Genomic DNA, 19438 nt, shown 5'->3' on the forward strand with positions numbered 1-19438 from the left:
CAGTGCAGCTCTGTCTTTTCCACCACACGGCACACAGCCCTGTATCCACTTTTGTATTCTTAAAGGCTCAGTTTTTAGGTACGGCAGCCTATAAAAACTTAGTTCTGGGTTCTTTACCCTGTTGGTAGTGCATCCTACCTCACAGCAGCTTTTAGGTTTGCTAGCAGACAGAAGTGACAAGGAGGCACCTTCGCTCAATACAAAGTCAATGGAGTGCAATGAATTATTTTCCCCTCCGGGATGGGCGAGACTTAATTGCGCTCTGTCTCTATGTCTGCTGAGTTTACAACTGTTCTGTTGAAAATAGATTTTCAGTCTGCTGAACATCAGAAAAAAAACAATGAACACTAACACTAAGAGCGAAAATGAGTGTAGCGGCACTAGTCTTACCACGAGGGGCTGCAGAATAGGGCAGAGGAAGGGGCTGGTCTCGTGGAGTAAGGCCCCTCAGCAGTTCTGAGCGCTGGGCAGCCATGGCAGCTGCTGCAGGCCACTGGTGCATCTGCTGGGAGGTGATGTAGTCATTGAGCAGCGTCTGGCGGTTCTCCAGGGCTGCAGTGTCAGGAAAGCCACGAATGAGGTAGGGGTAGGGATGAGGGTATGCCGGGTTGGGGGCTAGGTGGCGAGGCAAGTAGTAGGCTGTGTGAAGAGTAGGAAATGTTGGTCATTCATATTGGACTAAATAACAAATCAAAGTGATTAAAGCCAACCCAATGTTTGCACTTTTTTTTCCTTGATTAGGTGGGCTGTGGGGGTGTGTTCAGACTGCTTTATTAAGGTTGTCCTCACTCTACTGTTTTAGCAGCAAAACACTGTAAGAGGCTACATTGGTGTGGTTGTGGTGACACCACTACCGGTGAGAAGTTGAAAACAAACCAGGAAGGTAGAGTACCAGAGACATTGGTACTCTACTTGATATGTTCTCTTTCATGTACTCGATTGGTAAGATAAGTGCAATTTTTTGCCAAACTACCCAGTCCCCCACAAAGGTTTCATTGTAATAAAAGCAAAGACTGTGATGCAAGGCTGTTACTGGTCTGAACACAGCAGGATAACTTAGGTCTTTATGATTATTATCAGAACATGGATTTTGTTGACCTCACATAGCTAGCAGGGCTCCACCCTACCTCAACAGAGCAGAGGGTAAATCAGGTCACAATAACTGAAAAAAACTAAGAGGGTGTGCATGGCATGCAAAGATTCAGAGACCTAATATTCTGCTCTCTCTCTTTTTAAAAAAAAATTAATTAGACTGTGGCTGTACCTGGGTCAATGGGTATGCCACGGGGCAGCACTGAAGGATCGAAGGCTAAGGGGATTTGACGGTAAACATCTGCAGCTCCCAGACCCTGCAGCACACGCTCATAGGTCTGTTGATCAGGAACACCTGGGAGTGGTGATTTGGTAGCACTCATCTCCCTGGGGGTTGGTGTAGCTTTACGCTCCTGAGGCTGATTCTTACTGGAACCTGGAGTAAAAATAGAAAGAAAACAGGAGAATTTCATAAACAGTCTTCAAGGGGTGAAGGATGAGTGAAGGATTGTAGCTGTACAGAAACCTGTCAACAACTCAGTGTCGGGCAACGCTGCACGTGAAGAGCAACCAGAAAAATTATGAACAAGATTCATTTCTTTCTCACTGTTGCATAATCACTCACTTTTGAGGACATTTTCATCTGTTACACACTGACTCTAGTTTACATACTTGCTATATTATTTAATAATTTATTTCAAAATAAAAGCTCACTGTCTTGACTACAGGAGATATACTCACCATCATGCTGCCTTTGGCTTGCCTCCCTGGACAGAGGGGAGCCACGATGTGAGGGTCCAGGGTAAGGGTTCCTTAAGGCGCCTTTGTCTTCATAGCCCACTGGGCTGTGATGGGCCTTACCTCCCTGCTCTGACCCCAGTGTAAGGGGAGAGGAGCGGGCTATAGAGCTAGCCGTGCTGACCACTGCACTGGGGCGCCCTTTGGGTGCCTCTTCGTAGCGACCCCTCTCAGCACGCATCTCCAGATGGGGGGGTGTGTTGTGGTAGGAACGTGGTGAACTGGCTATAATGGAGCGGACATCATGACGTTTCCCTGAACCAGCTGCTTCCTGCTTCATGGGTGTTCCCTGAAGAGAAGCATTACAAGGATTACTCAGTATTGAGTAGAGAGGGAAACAATTAAGGGTTGGATAGCATCTGTATGTGTATCCTGTGTATACCTGTGCTATGATGCCCTCCTTTGAAGGCTGTCTGAGCTCCTCCCTGGGAATGAGGTGGATGGAGCGCCCAGCCTCCTTCACCGTGGGTACCATGGCCTCTCTGCCTTTCATTGGGTCAGAGAGCGAACCAGGCCCACGCGGTGGAGAGCTCTCTCTCTTCATCTGCTTAGCCTCCCTCCTCAGGTAGCCATCCTGAGGGTCCAGATGACGAGGTATACCTGAAATCATAAGAATACGTGAAGAGTCTGCAACACATTTCATTTTTTTTTCTTCCTTTCTTAATTCAGACAGAAGGAAGCTGAGAAAAGGGAGAAACAAACATGAGAGACACAAAGAAAGGTTCTGATAGGATTATACCAGCTCATCTAACCCAGCAGGGGTTCTGAGAGGAGCTTCATACACTACTATCTCTGGGCAAGATGAGACAAGCTAGTTATCTGACACTACTGCTATCAGATTTAGATAAATATAAATATCAACATGAAAGTACTCCTGCCAGCGGGTGAGTTCTGGTAAGGTGGCACAATCTGTTTCTTGAAAGGAAAAAAAGCAAAGAAAAATACAATGTTTCTCTGTAACTCTGCTGAGCAAGAACCGAGAGTACAGTCAGATGAAATGAGTGCACACTGAGTGAGTACTTTTTGGAAAAACACAAAGAGAATGCTAACAGAGACCACAATCAATGTTCAAAAGTATTATTTTGCAAGCAGATACATTTACATTCAGTTCGAAGATTTCATCTGCTGCACCATCTTTAAGACTTTTCATATCCAGTCATATTGTGTGTCTTTAATCTGCCATGCCAATAACGCATGCTTCACTCAACTGTGATTGGTAAAACAATGTCAGCCTGTGTGTTTCTTTTCTTGACAACACACAGTGCATTCGGTTTCTTCTTAAATGTACATTTAGCAGAGAGAGAGAGAGAGATTTAAACATAAACGCTATTCACTGTATGATTGGAGCTGACATTTTTTGTTATCAGGTTTGGACCAGAAACAAAGCATACTGTCAAAAGGCTTTAGAAAAAAAGTCTCTCATTATAATGACTGCGATTTAAATAGTGTTTAATACTGAGAGGTCATCCTACCTTGTGAGATGGAACCGCGGATATGGTGAGTATCCTTGTAAGGTGTGTGGTGCGGACTGTCCCTGTCGTGAGGCATGGCTCGACCAATCAGACCTGAGGTAATGAGGGGTGTGAGATGCAATACTATGGTGAAAATGATTCTTATTATTAATGAGAGTTGAACGAGAGTCAAACAAGATCAGATCCGGGAGCACTTTGTGAGAGTGACAGATTGGTACCTTCACAGTTGGCAGCAGACAGTGAATCCCTCATAGGTAGTCCTCTGGAGATGCCTCCCTCCATAACATCATAAGGACGCTTCAGACCAAGAATTTCCCCAGGCTGCCCAGGGCCTCTGCCCTCATCTTTAGGGGTCTGAGAAGGCGGGCCTACAAATGACAAAGAGGGGTGAGTAGGTCAAGACATAGTGGACAGATAGAATGCTACTATAATTACATAAACATTACTTCTTACGTTTGGGATAATACTCAGTGACATTGCTCATAAGTTGCATGAATGCCTCGGGATGCAGTGCAGTACTCTTGTATTGTCTTGTGCTGACTTATACTCAGAATGAAAGCAATCGCTGGACGTCACATACAGTATGCTGTAGCCTGGCTGAAGTACTCACGGTCATATGTGAGGATGTGCCCACTTATGCCCTCGTAGACCACATGGCCTTTAGACAGTGCTTCATCCCGCTCCCTCTCAGCTCGGCTGGCACTTTCCTCTGTGATCAGACGGGTTATGGTTCCCTTATACAGCACATCAGCCGGTGTCCCCTGTGTTGAGTAGAGGAGAAATGAGACCAGCACTTTGTCATCTTACTGTGAAGCAGTAGCTGTTGTCAAGACAGTGTGCCTGCAGGCCTCCTCTGTGGGGATACTTCCAGCAGAGGCTCCCGCTCTCAGGGCAGCTCCACTGTCAGGACAGGAAAAGCCACCAAAATAAAACGAAACACCCAAGAGGATACCTCTTCTGGAGAAAAGACCACAGAACTATCAGCTGTCACAGCAAATACATGTTGCTGTTTAACGTGATGTTGTCCGTGATATATGTTAAATATTTCTATCAAAGCAGTGAACTTAGTATCCTATGAATTATTTAAATGTAGTGATTTATATGTCAACATACCATGTAAAGTGATTGACTCTGCCAATATAAGGAGACATACTGATTCAGTAATTATATGCTATCAATGTAGCAGTATTATTTAAATACTGAATGTATTGATTTTTTCTGTCAATATAGCACATCATGATTAACTCATGAACAAATATAGCCTATAACACCTTGATTCAATAATCACTGCTTATCGCTTTGATACGCTGCTTTGATATAGCTACTATTTAAACAACTAAACATGAATCATGAATTGCCTTATTTAATTACTTGACTAACAAGTCACATTCATCATTGTCACCGCTATGTATGGCTCTTAAAAACAACCATGGACACATCTCCTGTCTTCTTCCACATTTTTCGGAAAGAAAAAAACCAAACAAAAACAAAACAAAGAAACAAACAAAACATGTTATTTCCTGTACTGACAGTGGAGCTGCCCTGAAAGCGTAGTCGACACCAAAAGCGTCCCCGCAAAGGAGCTGTGCAGCTAGACCCGTCTTGCTTCCAGCAGTCATTTCTAACAACAAACTAGACAGTTATCCTCCCCACAAAAAAAAAACAAACAAACAAAAACCCACAGCTTTGAAATCCAAAAGAGTTCTCCCAGAAGGTGCACCCACTTGGCAACAGTAGGTGACAACAGGCAGCTTTGTTAAAACCTTGAGTCACATCACTTGTACACCGAGTATGAGTCATATTTCTACACTGCTTAGTGGAGGGACGAGAGTGGGGGTGGGTCGATGGTTAAGGAGGCACAATAGTGCTCGATATCACATTTCTTCTCTGTTGATTGCAGCTCTTTCGGGTGTTTCAAGAAGACACTGATGAAGGTTGGGGTTCTATGTAGTGGGGGGGGGGGGGGGGGGTTTCTGACGACAAAATCAGACACAGTTCTCAACTATTCTTCGCCTCTTTGCCATAGTAGCGAGTGCAGCATTGACGCATCTGGGTGCTCTCACATACATCAATCAATCCATCTATCTGCAAGCTAGACAAACAAATGAGCTGTGTCTCAACAACTGATTGTGTTATCTCTTTCACTTTTTCCTTACTAATCTATTATAGTAGGTAACAGCCTCCTCAACACTCATTTGCTGTTGTATGCCAGTTGGATGTGATATTACAGTGGGCATATCAATGACTGGTTTAGCCAGCATCTAGAGCAAACAGATAAATGAACGAGGGAACAGATGCAGTACAGTGTGTACCTGTTGCTAGGGTGACTAGGGGCGCTCGGAGCTGTGGTTATGTCACAGCAGCAGGGAAATCCAGCAGCCACAGCACTTGGCCTGCCTCATGACCTCTCAACAGCTCTGCTGCTCTCTTTCATCATAAGCACACAAATCATAGCCAAGTAACACGAAGGCTGCTACTCTGACGCCAGTGGCTTTAAACGGTATGGGCAGGTGCCAACCAACAGTAGAGATATGGGCAAAACTGGTGGCATCCAGCTCACAGAGTGGGAATAATGATGAAATAATTAGCGTGGGTTGTCTGCGTAACAGCCATATAAGCTGCTATCATGAACCTTCACATAGTGAAGTGACATAGTGTTAGTTTCAGTTCACTATATATATCTATCAGCCTACATACAAAGAAAATCACATTAACAGGAGCACACTGCTTCTTCATAGTAATCTGAGGGCAAACGCAGGGCCAATATTATCTTACACACACACATATATATATATAAGTAATAATATATATTGGCTCATTTACAGTGGCTCATTTTCAAACTGACTTATTTAATGAATTTCAGAGGTTGTCCAGAGGTTCTCTAAATAAAAGGGGAAGAGAATTGTTGGTCAGTTGTCTGTCGTAATGCACTACTTAAAGTTCAACACTGTCAGCAGAATATTCATAACGCTCTCACATCAGGATTGTCACACCCAGTGATAACTAACTGCACAAGACCGCACAGGCGATTCTGCTACCATGAGAGTAAAACAATAGTAGCAGAGCATTTATCTGTGGATTACACCAGTTTTCCATCATCAAACTAGCGGTCTTTTGTGGGGGTAGTACAAGGATCCCTCGCATAAAATGTACAAAAAGTTATATGTAATTTTTTTTTTTAAATGCTGTGTCTAAAACAACAGATGTGTTCTGAATATTAGGTCATTTAGCTCTCAAACATATCTTAACTAGATCAATTTACTAAATTGAAAGTAGGTCTACTGTAGGTCAATTGTGCACTGTGCAACTGTGTTATGTAGGAAAATATAAATATCAGCAGATATTCAGATAGTGGAAGATTAAGATTGGAGTCGATCAGCATTACTTAGAAGGACCAAGGACCTTGACTTACAAGACACTGCTGTCTAAGCTCACCTGAGTGATGGAGCCCCCTCGGCAGGAGATCGAGGAATCCGGATGCATTCTGGTCCCTGGGATGCCCTTAGTGATGCTACCTCCCTGAACAGCTGGAATGGAAGCTGCAAAGATAATAAGACAGACGTTTCTGTCACTAGAAGCCAAAATGCAAAGCAGTATTAAGAAAAGCCAAAGTGGAACACAATTTGCACAGCACAGCTGCAATCAAAGCAAATGATAAATGTTTTTGAGATCACTGTTTGTTGTGTTAAAATGTAATTATAATTCTCAACTTTGAAAAGTGTTGAGGCACCACTGACAGTAATTACACCTCTGAATCCTCTTGGGTATGCGTTTACCAGCTTTGCACACATGGATTTGGACAGTTTCTCGCATTCTTCAGATCCTCTAAAGCTCCGTCAGATTAGATTAGCTTCACTGAACTGAACTCTCCACCAATTTTCAATTGAGATTTTAGTTTAGCCTGGGCTACTCAAGTACATTCAGAAACTTGTCCCAAAGTCACTCCAGTGTGGTCCTTGTGTGTGCCTCAGGCCATCCACGCTGGAAAATGTGAATCTTTGGCCCAGTCAGAGAACTTGTGCACTCTGGTGAAGAACCTCTCTGTATGTGGCACAAATGTATAAAAAGGCTATACATACATCCTACCAGAAAGGCCTAATTGATGGGAGCTGCAGACATGGTGGTCCTTGTAGATTTTTCAATTTTTTACAGAAGAACTCCTCATTCAAGTGCCCGCTGGGTTCTTAGTCACCTCACTGGCCAATGACTCTCTTAACCAATTACTGACTTTGGGGTGAACACATACAAGACGTCTCGATTATAAACTTCTTCCATTTGAAAAAGATAATGGAGTCTACTGTTGGTATTTTACATGCTTTCCAAGAAAAACTGCCTTCACACAGTTCTATTTTGGCAGTCTTGTCTGTTGAACACAATGGCTTGCTTTGTGCTGTCCTATTAATTTTTTTGTTTGTTTGTTTTCTAGTTCATGTCTAATTTAATAAACATTATGGCATCATGGTTGATTGCAAACAACTGAACTGTACTACACAATGCGAGGAAAAATGCAGAAGCAAAGCAGAAACACTGTTTTGTATGGAAATCAAATATAAAAGAAGAAAAGGCGACCATCTACCTCTTCCAGCAGGGTTATCATGAGGTGTCCCCTGGGTCGACAGGTTGTCAGCTTGAGACGACGAGCTGCGAGGGGATAACTGTTCCTGTTTTACCACCGGGAACGGACCTGCTGTACAGTGTGTGACAATTTGGGAAAAGCGAGGAATGAACAGAGGTAGTGAGAAAGACATATCCATGGTGACGGAACAGATAATCAGACCTCGCTGTCAGCTGTGATGGCCGTTGTAGAATAGAAACTTGGCATGAAGCAAAACTGGAAGTGCACTAGTCCTTCCAGACAATTTTACTCACCAACTTTCCTCTGATCCATCCAAGACAAGCCCATCTGTGTAGGCATCTTCCCATGGTCCAACCCATGAGCTGGGCTGTGCAATTGTACTGGGGTACCCTGAAGAAGCACATATTTCATCATAATGGTGACTTACATTATATGCAGTAACATTAGTTTGTCAGATTCTAATTTGAATTATTCTTTGTTTGTTTCAGTACTACACTACCACTGGTAGAATATTTTAGATAGTGAATATTGTTATGTAGTGTGCTACTGTTATTCAAAAGTGAGCCCTGGTTTTCATCTGTATGCTGCTACGTACCTGTGTGATGGAGCCTCCTGGCTTGGTGGAGGAAATAAGAGGTGGTGGTTCTGGCATGGTGAGGGGTCTCACTGCTGCCAGTCTACCACCGTCCTGTGGCAGACTAGAGAGTGCAGAGTGGCTTGCTTGCTGGAACGCTGGCAGGAAGGAGAGATTATGAGATTTGAGTATTTGTTTTTGGCAGAGGGTTTATAGAGGCATTATAGACAAGCAAGAAGAAGGGGCTTTGTTGCCATAATACAGTATACAATATATATAACAAACAACATAAATTAGGCCTGTTAGGAATATAAAGACAGGACAGAACAGGGAGGAGGACTTACAGTTGAAGTGGAGTAGGTGCTGGTCGTGACTGATCTTGGCCATGTCTCGTGGGGACATGGGGTAAGGGGATAGAACTGGCCGACCCAAGTTAGAAGTCCTCAGGTCATCGGGGCCCAGTGCCTGCCTCTTGGCTTCACCATGCGGAGAGAAAGACCGGGACTTTTCTGCAATGGCAACGCACGTACATAATCAGAAACCAAAGCAGAGCACTCAGCTAGACATCCATTATTTCAAGATGCTGTCGTTGCTATATCGATGCTAGTTCACTGGTGTCAACATCAACACCGTCGTCAGTGTTGTCCATGTGCACATGGCATTCATGCCACTTCCCGGCCAGAGTGACACACCGCCGAATTAATATACTAACATACACAACAACCCACTGCTAATATTTATTGTAAAGTACACAAAGTAAAATCCAGCAGAGGAGGGGTGAGCACCCTGCAGTGTGGTAAAGTGTTCATTAAAAAGGAATAGGGGGAGAAGGCAAGGGGTGAACCTACTTAATCCCTGCAGGAGGGTCAGTAACCACCTCTCGTTGCCTTCCAGCTCTGAAGGGACACAAACACACCACAGATCATCGCATCCTCACAGAATTGATCTCTCTCCCACACAAATATGTAAACACTTTACTACCATAACCACAGGGTGTGAATTTTGTGTTCCCACCAGCCAAAGGCAGGACTTTTTAAACCTTTTTTTCTTTCCTAAAAAGTCATAAAAGAGAGGAAAAAGTGTCTTCTGTACTTTGGAGTTCACAGCTGCTGTGCCCAGTTGGTTATAAAAGACTTGTCTTTGACTGGATTGTACCGTGTTCTCTGATAATCACATCCCACAAGCTCACAGTAAGTGCACTGAACTAGACTATATTCCCTTCTGGGTCAATAGCAATACCAGATCATTTATCAGATCCCTCTCCACAAGCGTCCCAGAAACACTTGAATACCCTAAACACTAAAGAACACAGACTCAAGGTTAGAGCATGTAGCAAGGACCAACTAAGTAAAACTAGATCAAACACTACTAAAACTGCATAATATACAGCACTTTCATTAACCTCCATTGTCTTTATATAAATTCCATTATTCCTCTTTTTTCAGAGAAAAATCTTGTTTCCCCATCAGTGTAAGATGTTAAATCCATTTATGCTGCACATTTTTACTGGGCTTTGACAATTCCAGCAATGTACCATGTAAACAGACATGACCCTGAAGAAGAGCGATACTAGAGATCATACAGAGAGGAAATGATGGTTTGGGAAAAAGACAGAGGGACAATGAGGAAAAAAGCAGTTAACTGTGGCAAGGGTTGCTTCATTTGTAACTATCTGCTAACAAAACATTCTATGCTACTCTAAATACTAGCTGACTGGTGAAACATTGACATGACTTATGATTTTTAAAGGATTTAGCAGCCAGGTGAAGCTCAAGGCAATAAAACAACTTTCTTGTCATGATGGGGGTTAGCATACCATCTTTGTCGCTGGTGGAGGGGCTGCGTGGACGGACACGAGGGCTGCTGCTGTGAAGAGCCTCCCTGTCTCTGTCTGCCTGCGTGGTGTAAGGCTGCTGTTTGCCCGGCTGGCCTGAAAGCTGCTGCTGTTGTTGCTGCAGTTGTTGTTTGACCTCCTGAGAGGACTCCCCATGAGCCATGGTGATCTGTTGCTGGTACAATGCCAGGGCGTGGGGGGGCAGCACGCCCTTGCCCCCACTCCGCTGACTGCCCTGTACAGACGCTTCTGGCATCTACACACAGGATGAGAGGGAATTAAATAGGTTATATATACGCACACCAAACACACATAACACCTGACCCACTCCTACCTGGCATTTGACATATGGTTAGCCGCAAACAGTGTCTGATAACCATGATAGCTAAAAAAAACATCTCTTCTTTCTTGGTAAGGTAAAGTTGCCCTAACGCCTAGCATCTTGTTTCTTCTCCACCAATCAATCTATCCCATCTTTCTCCATCTGGCTGGCTTATCTTATACAAATATGACTTAACAATTTCACCTGCTGCACTCTTATCTCTGTAAGCAGAGAAACAGGGATAGTGTTGACACCACTGCAATGGAGTGCCAAAGTGTGTGTGTTTGTCTGAGCTGAGCAAATCAGTTTTCTGTTACAGAACACTACCTGGGTCAAAGATGCTTTCCAAGGATGGAAAAGCTGTAATGTTCCTCACCTAACTGTTGTTTGATGTGTGAGAAGACTGATAAAAACAGACGGTGAGCCCGCAGGCACACGGAGTTTAAATAGTTACTCACAATAGGTGGTATAGCAGCAGCCCTCTGTTTGAGCTGTTTGAGGTCCATGGGCTTCTGCAGTGGGGAGGATATGACCCCATCATGAGCGTAGTTCAGCAGGCTTGGCCGTGGAGAAGTCATTCTACACACACACACAGACAGACAGAGATCAGTTCCTTCTTTTATTTGCTTTGCCCGCTTGAATCCAAACACAACATAGTTTTTAGAAAAGATACATTTTTAAAACCCGGAAAAAAAAAGAAAGCACCACAAGGAGAGCAGAGGTTGTTGCTGTGTTCCCATCTCACACGTCTGTCTACCCATTCCCCCAGGACACAGCCATATTCAAAAATACTCATTCATTAATCAAACTATTCAAGTATTTGAATAATTGAATGTGTGTGTGTGTGTGTGTGCGTCTCTGTGATATGATGTATGTGGGATATGTGTGAGCCCGAGAAAAAAAAAAAAAAAATTCAATTTAAAATCCATAACCTCGTCTCGCACGTCTGTCGAAAGCACACAACATACACTGTGTAACAGACAGACACACACTTTGAGGCACAACAACACAAAAGTTTACACACACATACATGCATGCACACACAGACACACACCCACACTCACTCACTCTCTTTGTTTGCTTTGGCAGAGAGGGCAGCGTTTCCCTCAGCTCTGCCAGTACATGCAGTCTGCTGTCATGGAAAAAATTGAACAAATACCGTGCAAACAAGACTAATCACTCCTCCCACGCACTTTGACACCCATTTCTTGTGGCCTCATTCACAGACACACACATATATGGTATACATATATATCTATCTATATATGTATATATATAGATATATATGTATGTTCATTCATACAAAATAAGTCTCTGCTTGATAGAAAAGAGCAACCTGTAGTGTACGCACAATTGGTTTGCCAAATATGGCTTCACTGCTGTACAGTGTAACTAGGCAACTAATAACACTTAAAAACCCTCACTGCTTTATTTTCTGATGTTTGCTGTGGAAGACCAGAAAAGTAGGACACCTAGTAAACCAAAGCCCAAAAACCAGAAGCCTTTTGACACTAATAATGTCAACCAGACCCAGTGATGTCATTGATAAAAATGCAGCAGGGGAGAAACATTGTTTTTCAATTAAATGAATGGGAAATGATTGTTTTTTGCATTTTAAAAAACAATCTATTTACCACTATACTACCTGCTATGAAGTTCTTACCTGTTCTTATCTGTGTTGTCTGTCTCTTCCACCTCATCAGCACTGCAAGTGGCACTAGAGTCACTGTCCCCATGGGAGCCCGTTTTGGTCCCATGGTCCTTCTTGGAGCTCTTGGTGGAGCTCTTGACATCCTCAGTCTCTGCTGTAGGAGGTTTTTTGTCTGTGGCATCGCTGGGTGGTGGCTGCAGCTGCTCCTTGTTAGGTTCCCCTGTCTCAGTCTTTATCTCCTGCTTGATAGATGTGTCTGCATCTTCCTTGACTGGGGGTTTCTCATCCCCGGCCTGGCCCATGTCTCCCTCCTTGTCCCCGGTGTTGGAGCTGGCCTTCGACCTGCTCGAGCCCTCCTCCTTAGTCTTGCTGTCCTCTGATGAATGTGGTGAGGGCAAGCTCTCTGTGTCAGAGCTGTTGTTGGCTCCACCTGGCAAAGACAAGAGGACAAAGGGAGACACAGATCAGAAGACAGGACTGGGCTTACATTGTTAATCGTGTTATATCTCCTTGTCCTTTTTTCTTCCATCTTTCCCCCCATCTCTCTTTGCTAAACCAGATTCTTCACAGTGCCACTCTTCTGCCTAATCAGGTTTCACTGTACAATAAGGAGGAACACAAAACCAATTGGGATGAAATCCCCTGGGGCTTTGGCGCTCCATTGTGGAAGTAGAGTCTGTACAGTATACTTCAATCAACAAACTACAGCAGGATTTTCAGGATTCTATTATGTTTGTCATTGTGGAATATAATTCTTGAAGCTAACAGTGAGCTACTCAAAGAGTTCTGCCTTTACATTAAGGATCAGGAACAGGACATACTGCAAAGTAGTCCTGAGACCTCCATTTTGCTCTGCTCACTGTTTTGACAAAATACAGGTCCACAGCAACAGGAATGACTTTTTTTTCTTGCTTTATATAATTGATTGCTAACACACACTATTACTCGAAAAATACTTTATACTAAGAATAGACAAAATCCTTTTTTAAGCAGGAGACACAACTTTAATTGATAAATGCAGGTAAACCTTTGATTTATACAATATAGCGTTATGTATGCAGCTCTTGGGAGTGGTGTACCTTCTCCATCTTCAGCGGCCTCCTCTTCGTTACCACTGGCCCCTGAACCCTCCATCTCCTCCTCCTCTGCTGCGTACGGGGCACTGGCCTCCTCATTCTGTGGGGCTTTCCCCCTACGACGGGCTTTTCGCTCCTTCTCCTGGGTGAAAACCAACACACACTAAATAAAAACTGCCAAGACACCAAAGAGCTCCAGAAGAAACCCAGAAACAATCTTATAGCTAAGGGGTGCACAGAAAGCATTTAGTACTTTATTTTTTCATCCTTATGATTTCTGCTATTTTCAAACTGAGAGGAACACATAAGTCTCAAAAACGTTCCCTTTGCCTACCGATTTCATTTTATGCTGCTGCAGAATCTCATCAAGTTTTTGCCTCTTCTTGTAGTTGAAGTAGAAGTTCTTGCACTGAGACACAGTTTTTGATCCCACCATCTTGGCGATGGCGGACCAATTCCTACCATATTGGAGAAGGCCTGGAATAAACAGATGGACAGGCAGAGGGATTAGGATACTGAACAAGAACAACGACAGACATGGATGACATGTGGCCTTGAACAATAACAATGTCTCCTTTCCATCTCAAATGCAGTTGTAAAATATGGTGTAAGATGTGCAAAGTGCACTTGTTGTAAAGATTGTAAATGTAATGGTAATTTTGGTTTATGCACTATTACACATATCACCAACCACAATCTCTCCAAGTCCATAGTGTGGGAGCCTCTCTGATAAATCAATAGCCATAAACATCTGTCTATATACAGCTGTCAAAACTGTAGTACAGCCTGGGGGTTTAGCTCACAATGCAACATATGAGCAGTGTGGCTCAATGCCATATGCTTCCTATATAGAGAAAGCCAGAGAGAAATGGAGAGGGGAGTGGTGGTGTGGTAGCTCAATCACCTATTATACTGCGTCTATGATACCGATGACATCACTAACTCTCCCCACTGGGGTCACTCTGTGTCATATTCTGACTGACTTTGATGTGACCCAGTTCCAAGAAACCCTAGTCCTTTACCCAGTCAACCACATGATTGTGCCTTACACAAGAGTCTACAGGCACCCGCTGGGCCAGAGCTGTGATAGATCAACCTGTCATGAAACACACACACACACGGACACACAACTACTCAGTGTATGTGTGCTAAAAGAAGAGATGTAGAGGGCAGTCAGTGGGCAACTGCTAGTGAGTGAGAAAGACAGATAGCGTAGAATTTGCTCCGGTGTTTCCCCTCCAGAGTCTGCTGTTAGCTAAAGGCAGCTCATTAACAGTGTGTGCTGTAAGAGGCTTAGCTTACACCACCCACTTGTTTCCTGTGCCAGTCTGACAGGCCCTGGCAGCAGGACAGCCTCTCAAAGGGTTGTGGGGGGTGTTATTAACAGGCACAGAGCCAACACCTCCTGGGATAACCTTGGACAAGGGTTCAGAGGTCTCTGCATCTCATCGCTTAATGGAGGCAGTAGGACAACAAGCAGAACTCTGAGCCAAAGGAGAGGAAAGGACAGCTGTTTACAGCCCTGTCATTTCAATTCTCATATTAATCAGACTGACTCTGATATCAACAGTTTATAGAATGATACTACTAATAAGTAACAACTGCAATAAAAGCTTATCTAATAGTCGTTTACAAGTTCAATATCTAGGGTAATATTCACAAGATTGCATATTTTTATGATGTGAGGATACATAAAGAGAGACATGTTGTATCCACAAATGTATCTGCATTGTAACACTTCAAGCTCAATTCACCCCTTGAAATGCCATATTTATCTTTACGTTGACATAACTCAAACGCCACCTGTGACAGACACCTACTGATAAAATAAAAACTTTTGCCAAACGGGACTAGCAATGCTGTGCACCTTCCAGCAAAAATGAGAAGCTGTATGATATTCGCTGTCATGCTGAGAATATGACATATAAAAAGAGCTACCATAACAAGTAAAAGCGATCTTCAAGTCTGAACTGTTGGTGTCTAAAAGCTGCTGCACACCTACAACCTGTCAAGTGTTAAAAGTGGAAGAGGTATTTCAGCTGAAATATTCATTTGCTGCCACTGAAGGCGATGCTAGGAAAGCTTCTCCGAGAGAAAAGAACAGAGACCGCTCAGCCTGACTCACTCCTAGAGAACAGGGACACATGACTGACACCTATTAACCTTTTACAGCCGTCTCAGAAGAGGGGAGGAGGGGGCAGACTGCCCTACAAGTCAGACACCACTCCAACCAGCCAGAGTACACACAAACATTCATGTGCACAAACAGTGGCATAATATCAAGTAGGACAAACACTTTGCTCTGCACCCAGTGAACCTGAAGTAATAACAATGCAATTCATTTACTCAGAGTCAAAGGTCACTTTGTTTTGACCTCCAGCTACATCCAGTTTATTCCATTGTATGCAAGCACACAAAGCACAATCTCAAGCTGCTCTGGTTGACTCAAGGCCTTAGTTGCTGTAGCAACACACATGGAACAAACATCCAATCAGCAGTCGCAATACTGAAGCAGGTGGTAGCCTCACACCCAATCAGAACCCTGTATTCCCTTTAGCTCCTCCCAGAGAAAGTCCAATCAACACCTGGTGCAGTCAGAAAGTGGTTGTTCCTGTCTGTCACATGCCTATCACTCCAGCCGTCGTCTCATGGCCCTGCTCTGGATAACACTATCAGACGGTCTGATCTCTGTAGGGCCAGCCGGGAAGCTCTTCAGGGCTGGGCCTTCCTATCCAGAGCAGAGGAGATGAAAACAGCTCAGTCTCGGCGCTCTTCCTGCCAGCTGGCTTGATACTTGAGCCGGTGTCAGGTTGACATGCTCCAAAACAGCACATGCTCCTGGCCTCTCCCCTCCTTTCCTCTTCCCTGTGCTTCAGTAAGTGCTGGTCTGTTCTTCTCTGCCGTGTCTCTCCCCAATGGCGGTCGTCTGGGAAGACTTCCACAGGAAAGTGGGACTGTGGGGCGGTGCTATGTGCTCAGCCTCTCTCTCTCCTCATCTGATCTCTCCTCTATCTCTCTTTTTTTCCCTCCCTCCCTCTCTCCGTCGGTCCGTCCCTCCCCTTACCTCACTCTGCCAGCAGGCACCGCGGCACGCACACACTCACACACACACACACACACACACCAACCAAGGCACATACAAACGCATGAGTGAGTACACACTCACTCGAACCCTCTCTCTCCCTCTTGTTAATACTCTAGCACACAGACGCAAACACACACTCAGGCAGTCCAAGAGTAAACAGAGAGCGGAGAGAGAGAGATAGAGGGAGAGGGAGAAAGGAGAGAGAGGGAAAGAGAGAGCAAGAGAGAGAGAGTGAGCGCGCAGCCCAGAGAGAGAGAGGAGAGATAGAGAGAGAGAGAGAGTCACTGAGCCAAAGAGACAATGGAGAAAGAGGAAGGATACAGAAGTTGAGAGTAAGCAAAGAGCGAAGAGGGGGAGACACGGAGGGGGGGGGGGGAGAGCAAGGGAGTTGATGTTGATACCATGAGAAAGCATAAAGGCTTTCACATTTTTCCTGACTGACCTGCTTTTCATCTTGAATGTGACCTCTCTCCAGTCTATAACAACACAGAGTGAGGGAGAGAGAAAGTGAGTGGGGGAATGAGTCGCTTGCCAAATCTTCCACAGCTCTTGCCAATCTGGGCTGGTGCCATCTCCCATCGAAGAGAGACGGACAGAACGAGAGACAGAGATAGAGCAACAGTGGAGAAGGAAGAGAAAGATAATATAGCATTCTCTACCTGCTGCTCCTTTAAATGGGTTCTTCCAGCAAGCAGAGCAAGGGCCATTATCCAGCTGCCTGCCTGCACCCAAGCAAAGCCTGCCAGATTAGTGCACTTACATAAATGCCAGCCAAGAAGGTGCACATGCAAACACACACAGCTTGGACCAAGTGCACACAGACACAACCTTTGCAACACATATCTTAGAAACACACACACACACACAACGGCAGAACTGGTGGATTTAAGAGAGAGGCTTTACAAAGCTTGGCTGTCCCTTGTTTGAGGTACCCAGTCTTTATGAGCAGTGAAGACAAGAATGATCCATCTCAGAGTGTGGCCATGCCATCCTCGAAGGCAGCGCTGGGTTGGCACCGCAATGCTGGAATGTCCTTGCCAGGCACTATAAATGCCATTATTCAGATCTCTTTAGCTCAAGGGGATAAACACATTAGCATCAGGACACCTAAGCCTCTTTAAAACATATACATGTCAGGCACCTGGAGGGGAGAGCACCTTGTCAAGCTGGTTCGATACTAGAAAGAAATGGGGGGGTGGGGTTACGGTCTTGGAGTGTCTAAGGCAGGAGGGGGAATCCCTTTTGGCAGGTGTGGGGGTGGTTGTTGGAACTGATGAAAAATGGCAAGACCAGCTCCTCTTCAGCCCTTGGTGCTGTAGCTGGGGCTCTGTGGTTGTGGTTACATAAGCCCTTCATAGAAGCTCTGCTCCTACTGAGCTGCCAGGCTAATCCTCTGGGATGGAGCGCCCCACTAATCCCGCTGCAGGAGAATGGAACTGAAGACATTAACTAGGATTACTACACAGGACCGTGTTCAAGCCAGGCCAGCGCCAGTTATCGCAAAATAACCCCTTAACACACAAACCCGCACACATACACAAACCCCAAATTGCAGCGGACACCACACACACACACACATATACACACACACTGGCAGCACGAGACAGATGCGATAACTCCTCTAGACCAAAATGTGGTTTCAATATCACAATCAAGCTGCTGATAACTGCTTGCAAGTGGTACTTCATTTCATCTACTATTGATTACAAGGAGAAACCGGTTAAATTAGTCAGAAGGCAGAGCACCTCAGTAGCCAAATTGGTACTGCGTATGCCACCTAACCGCAACGTCCCTGGCTCAATTCCAGCAAGGGACCTTTGTTGCATGTCATACCTACAGTATCTCTCTCTCTCCTTGTTTCCTGTCTGCCTCTTCGCTGATCACTGTCCAGTAAAGGCAAAAAAAAAAAAAAAAAAATCTTAAAAAAAAAAAAAAAAAAAAAGTCAGAAGCAGAACTGAGAGTTACACAAAGCACGGTGACACACCATCTAGAAATGGCCACGAAGTGTCTGCCTTGCAGTGAAATTGTGTTGAGTCATGTACACAGAAAGTAGGACTTGACATTACAAAGATGGTACTTTCCCACCTAAGATCTCGATTTTTAAAAATGATCGGTTTAAAAAAAACATGCATTTAAACATACAGCTCAGGCTGTACTTTTGGTGATGTAAGGATTCAAAGGCAAAGATTTATAAATATTAACACTACTACTGCTTGCAGTGCCCATCACCGTTTCTTGGAACATGTAAATCTGTCTTTTTAAAATACCCAAATGGATAAAAAAGCAGATCTGACCTTCAATCTGGTGCAGCAGATCTGTAGGGAATCCCTATCCAAAGAGTAGTTCGCATTAAAAAAACACTGAGGGTGAGGAGCTCATTCAATCAGCGACTGAGCTGGAGACTCATGTATTGCTCGCAACAAGCACTGTCAAACGTATTCACACACAGCGCTGGTGTGAGGAAACTGAGCAGAATGTCAGCGACCTCTGTGAATCAGCCATAGGCTGCTGGGTAATCTTCAGTCAGAGACAATAAACAGGCCAAGTTAATGACTGCTGCATATGCAGGGGCTAGCTGATAAGAGGCAGACTTTACAGCTGGCTTGATAAAAAAAGACAGGCTGCCTTGACCCAGAGAGACGGGGGAAATGGCTCCAAAGAGCAACAGACCCAGTCCAGGCAGACTTGACACATACACGCATAGACACAACCTAGCAGCACGTGGCGATTACTGCCTCACTAACAGGAAGTCACAGTCTCATCACTTGTCTATGCTTTCGAAAAAACAAAGCTCGAGTTGCTGCTAGTGTGACATCTCTATTATTATGCACGCTATCTGCAATGAAGTTACACTTCACAGCGAGAACAAACTTTTCCTTTGCATTACCTTTTTTGGCAGTTTCCATCTCTTCTTCAGTCCAGCGAGAGCTCTCATTCATCTCCAGGTTGGCTGTTTAAAAAAAAAAAAAAAAAAAAAAAAAAAAGAGAGAACCACCAAGTTACAGAAGGCGGGAGGA

At 44.4% G+C, this 19438-nt stretch overlaps 1 protein-coding gene across 8 annotated transcripts in view; it reads right to left on the reverse strand.

Annotated features, from left to right (window-relative positions):
* The window catches only part of ncor2 (nuclear receptor corepressor 2), a 104998-nt gene that overhangs the window by 14242 nt on the left and 71318 nt on the right, over positions 1–19438 (reverse strand). For 2 of the 8 annotated variants that reach the window (XM_067604523.1, XM_067604495.1), the window contains exons 17-35: positions 19309–19371; positions 13670–13812; positions 13339–13477; positions 12272–12689; positions 11067–11187; positions 10269–10542; positions 9301–9348; positions 8797–8961; positions 8474–8610; positions 8172–8268; positions 7879–7986; positions 6738–6841; positions 3913–4063; positions 3521–3670; positions 3303–3395; positions 2213–2430; positions 1774–2119; positions 1265–1468; positions 391–639 (exon numbers count right to left, since the gene is read on the reverse strand). In XM_067604523.1, coding sequence (XP_067460624.1) covers positions 391–639; positions 1265–1468; positions 1774–2119; positions 2213–2430; positions 3303–3395; positions 3521–3670; positions 3913–4063; positions 6738–6841; positions 7879–7986; positions 8172–8268; positions 8474–8610; positions 8797–8961; positions 9301–9348; positions 10269–10542; positions 11067–11187; positions 12272–12689; positions 13339–13477; positions 13670–13812; positions 19309–19371 — 3228 coding nt within the window. Of the gene's footprint in view, positions 1–390; positions 640–1264; positions 1469–1773; positions 2120–2212; positions 2431–3302; positions 3396–3520; positions 3671–3912; positions 4064–6737; positions 6842–7878; positions 7990–8171; positions 8269–8473; positions 8611–8796; positions 8962–9300; positions 9349–10268; positions 10543–11066; positions 11188–12271; positions 12690–13338; positions 13478–13669; positions 13813–19308; positions 19372–19438 lie in introns of all 8 variants that reach the window. The other 6 variants (XM_067604516.1, XM_067604481.1, XM_067604489.1 and 3 more) reach the window with 5 other exon arrangements.

This window comes from Thunnus thynnus, chromosome 2 (genome assembly GCF_963924715.1).
Source record: "Thunnus thynnus chromosome 2, fThuThy2.1, whole genome shotgun sequence".
Classification (NCBI taxonomy): Eukaryota; Metazoa; Chordata; class Actinopteri; order Scombriformes; family Scombridae; genus Thunnus; species Thunnus thynnus.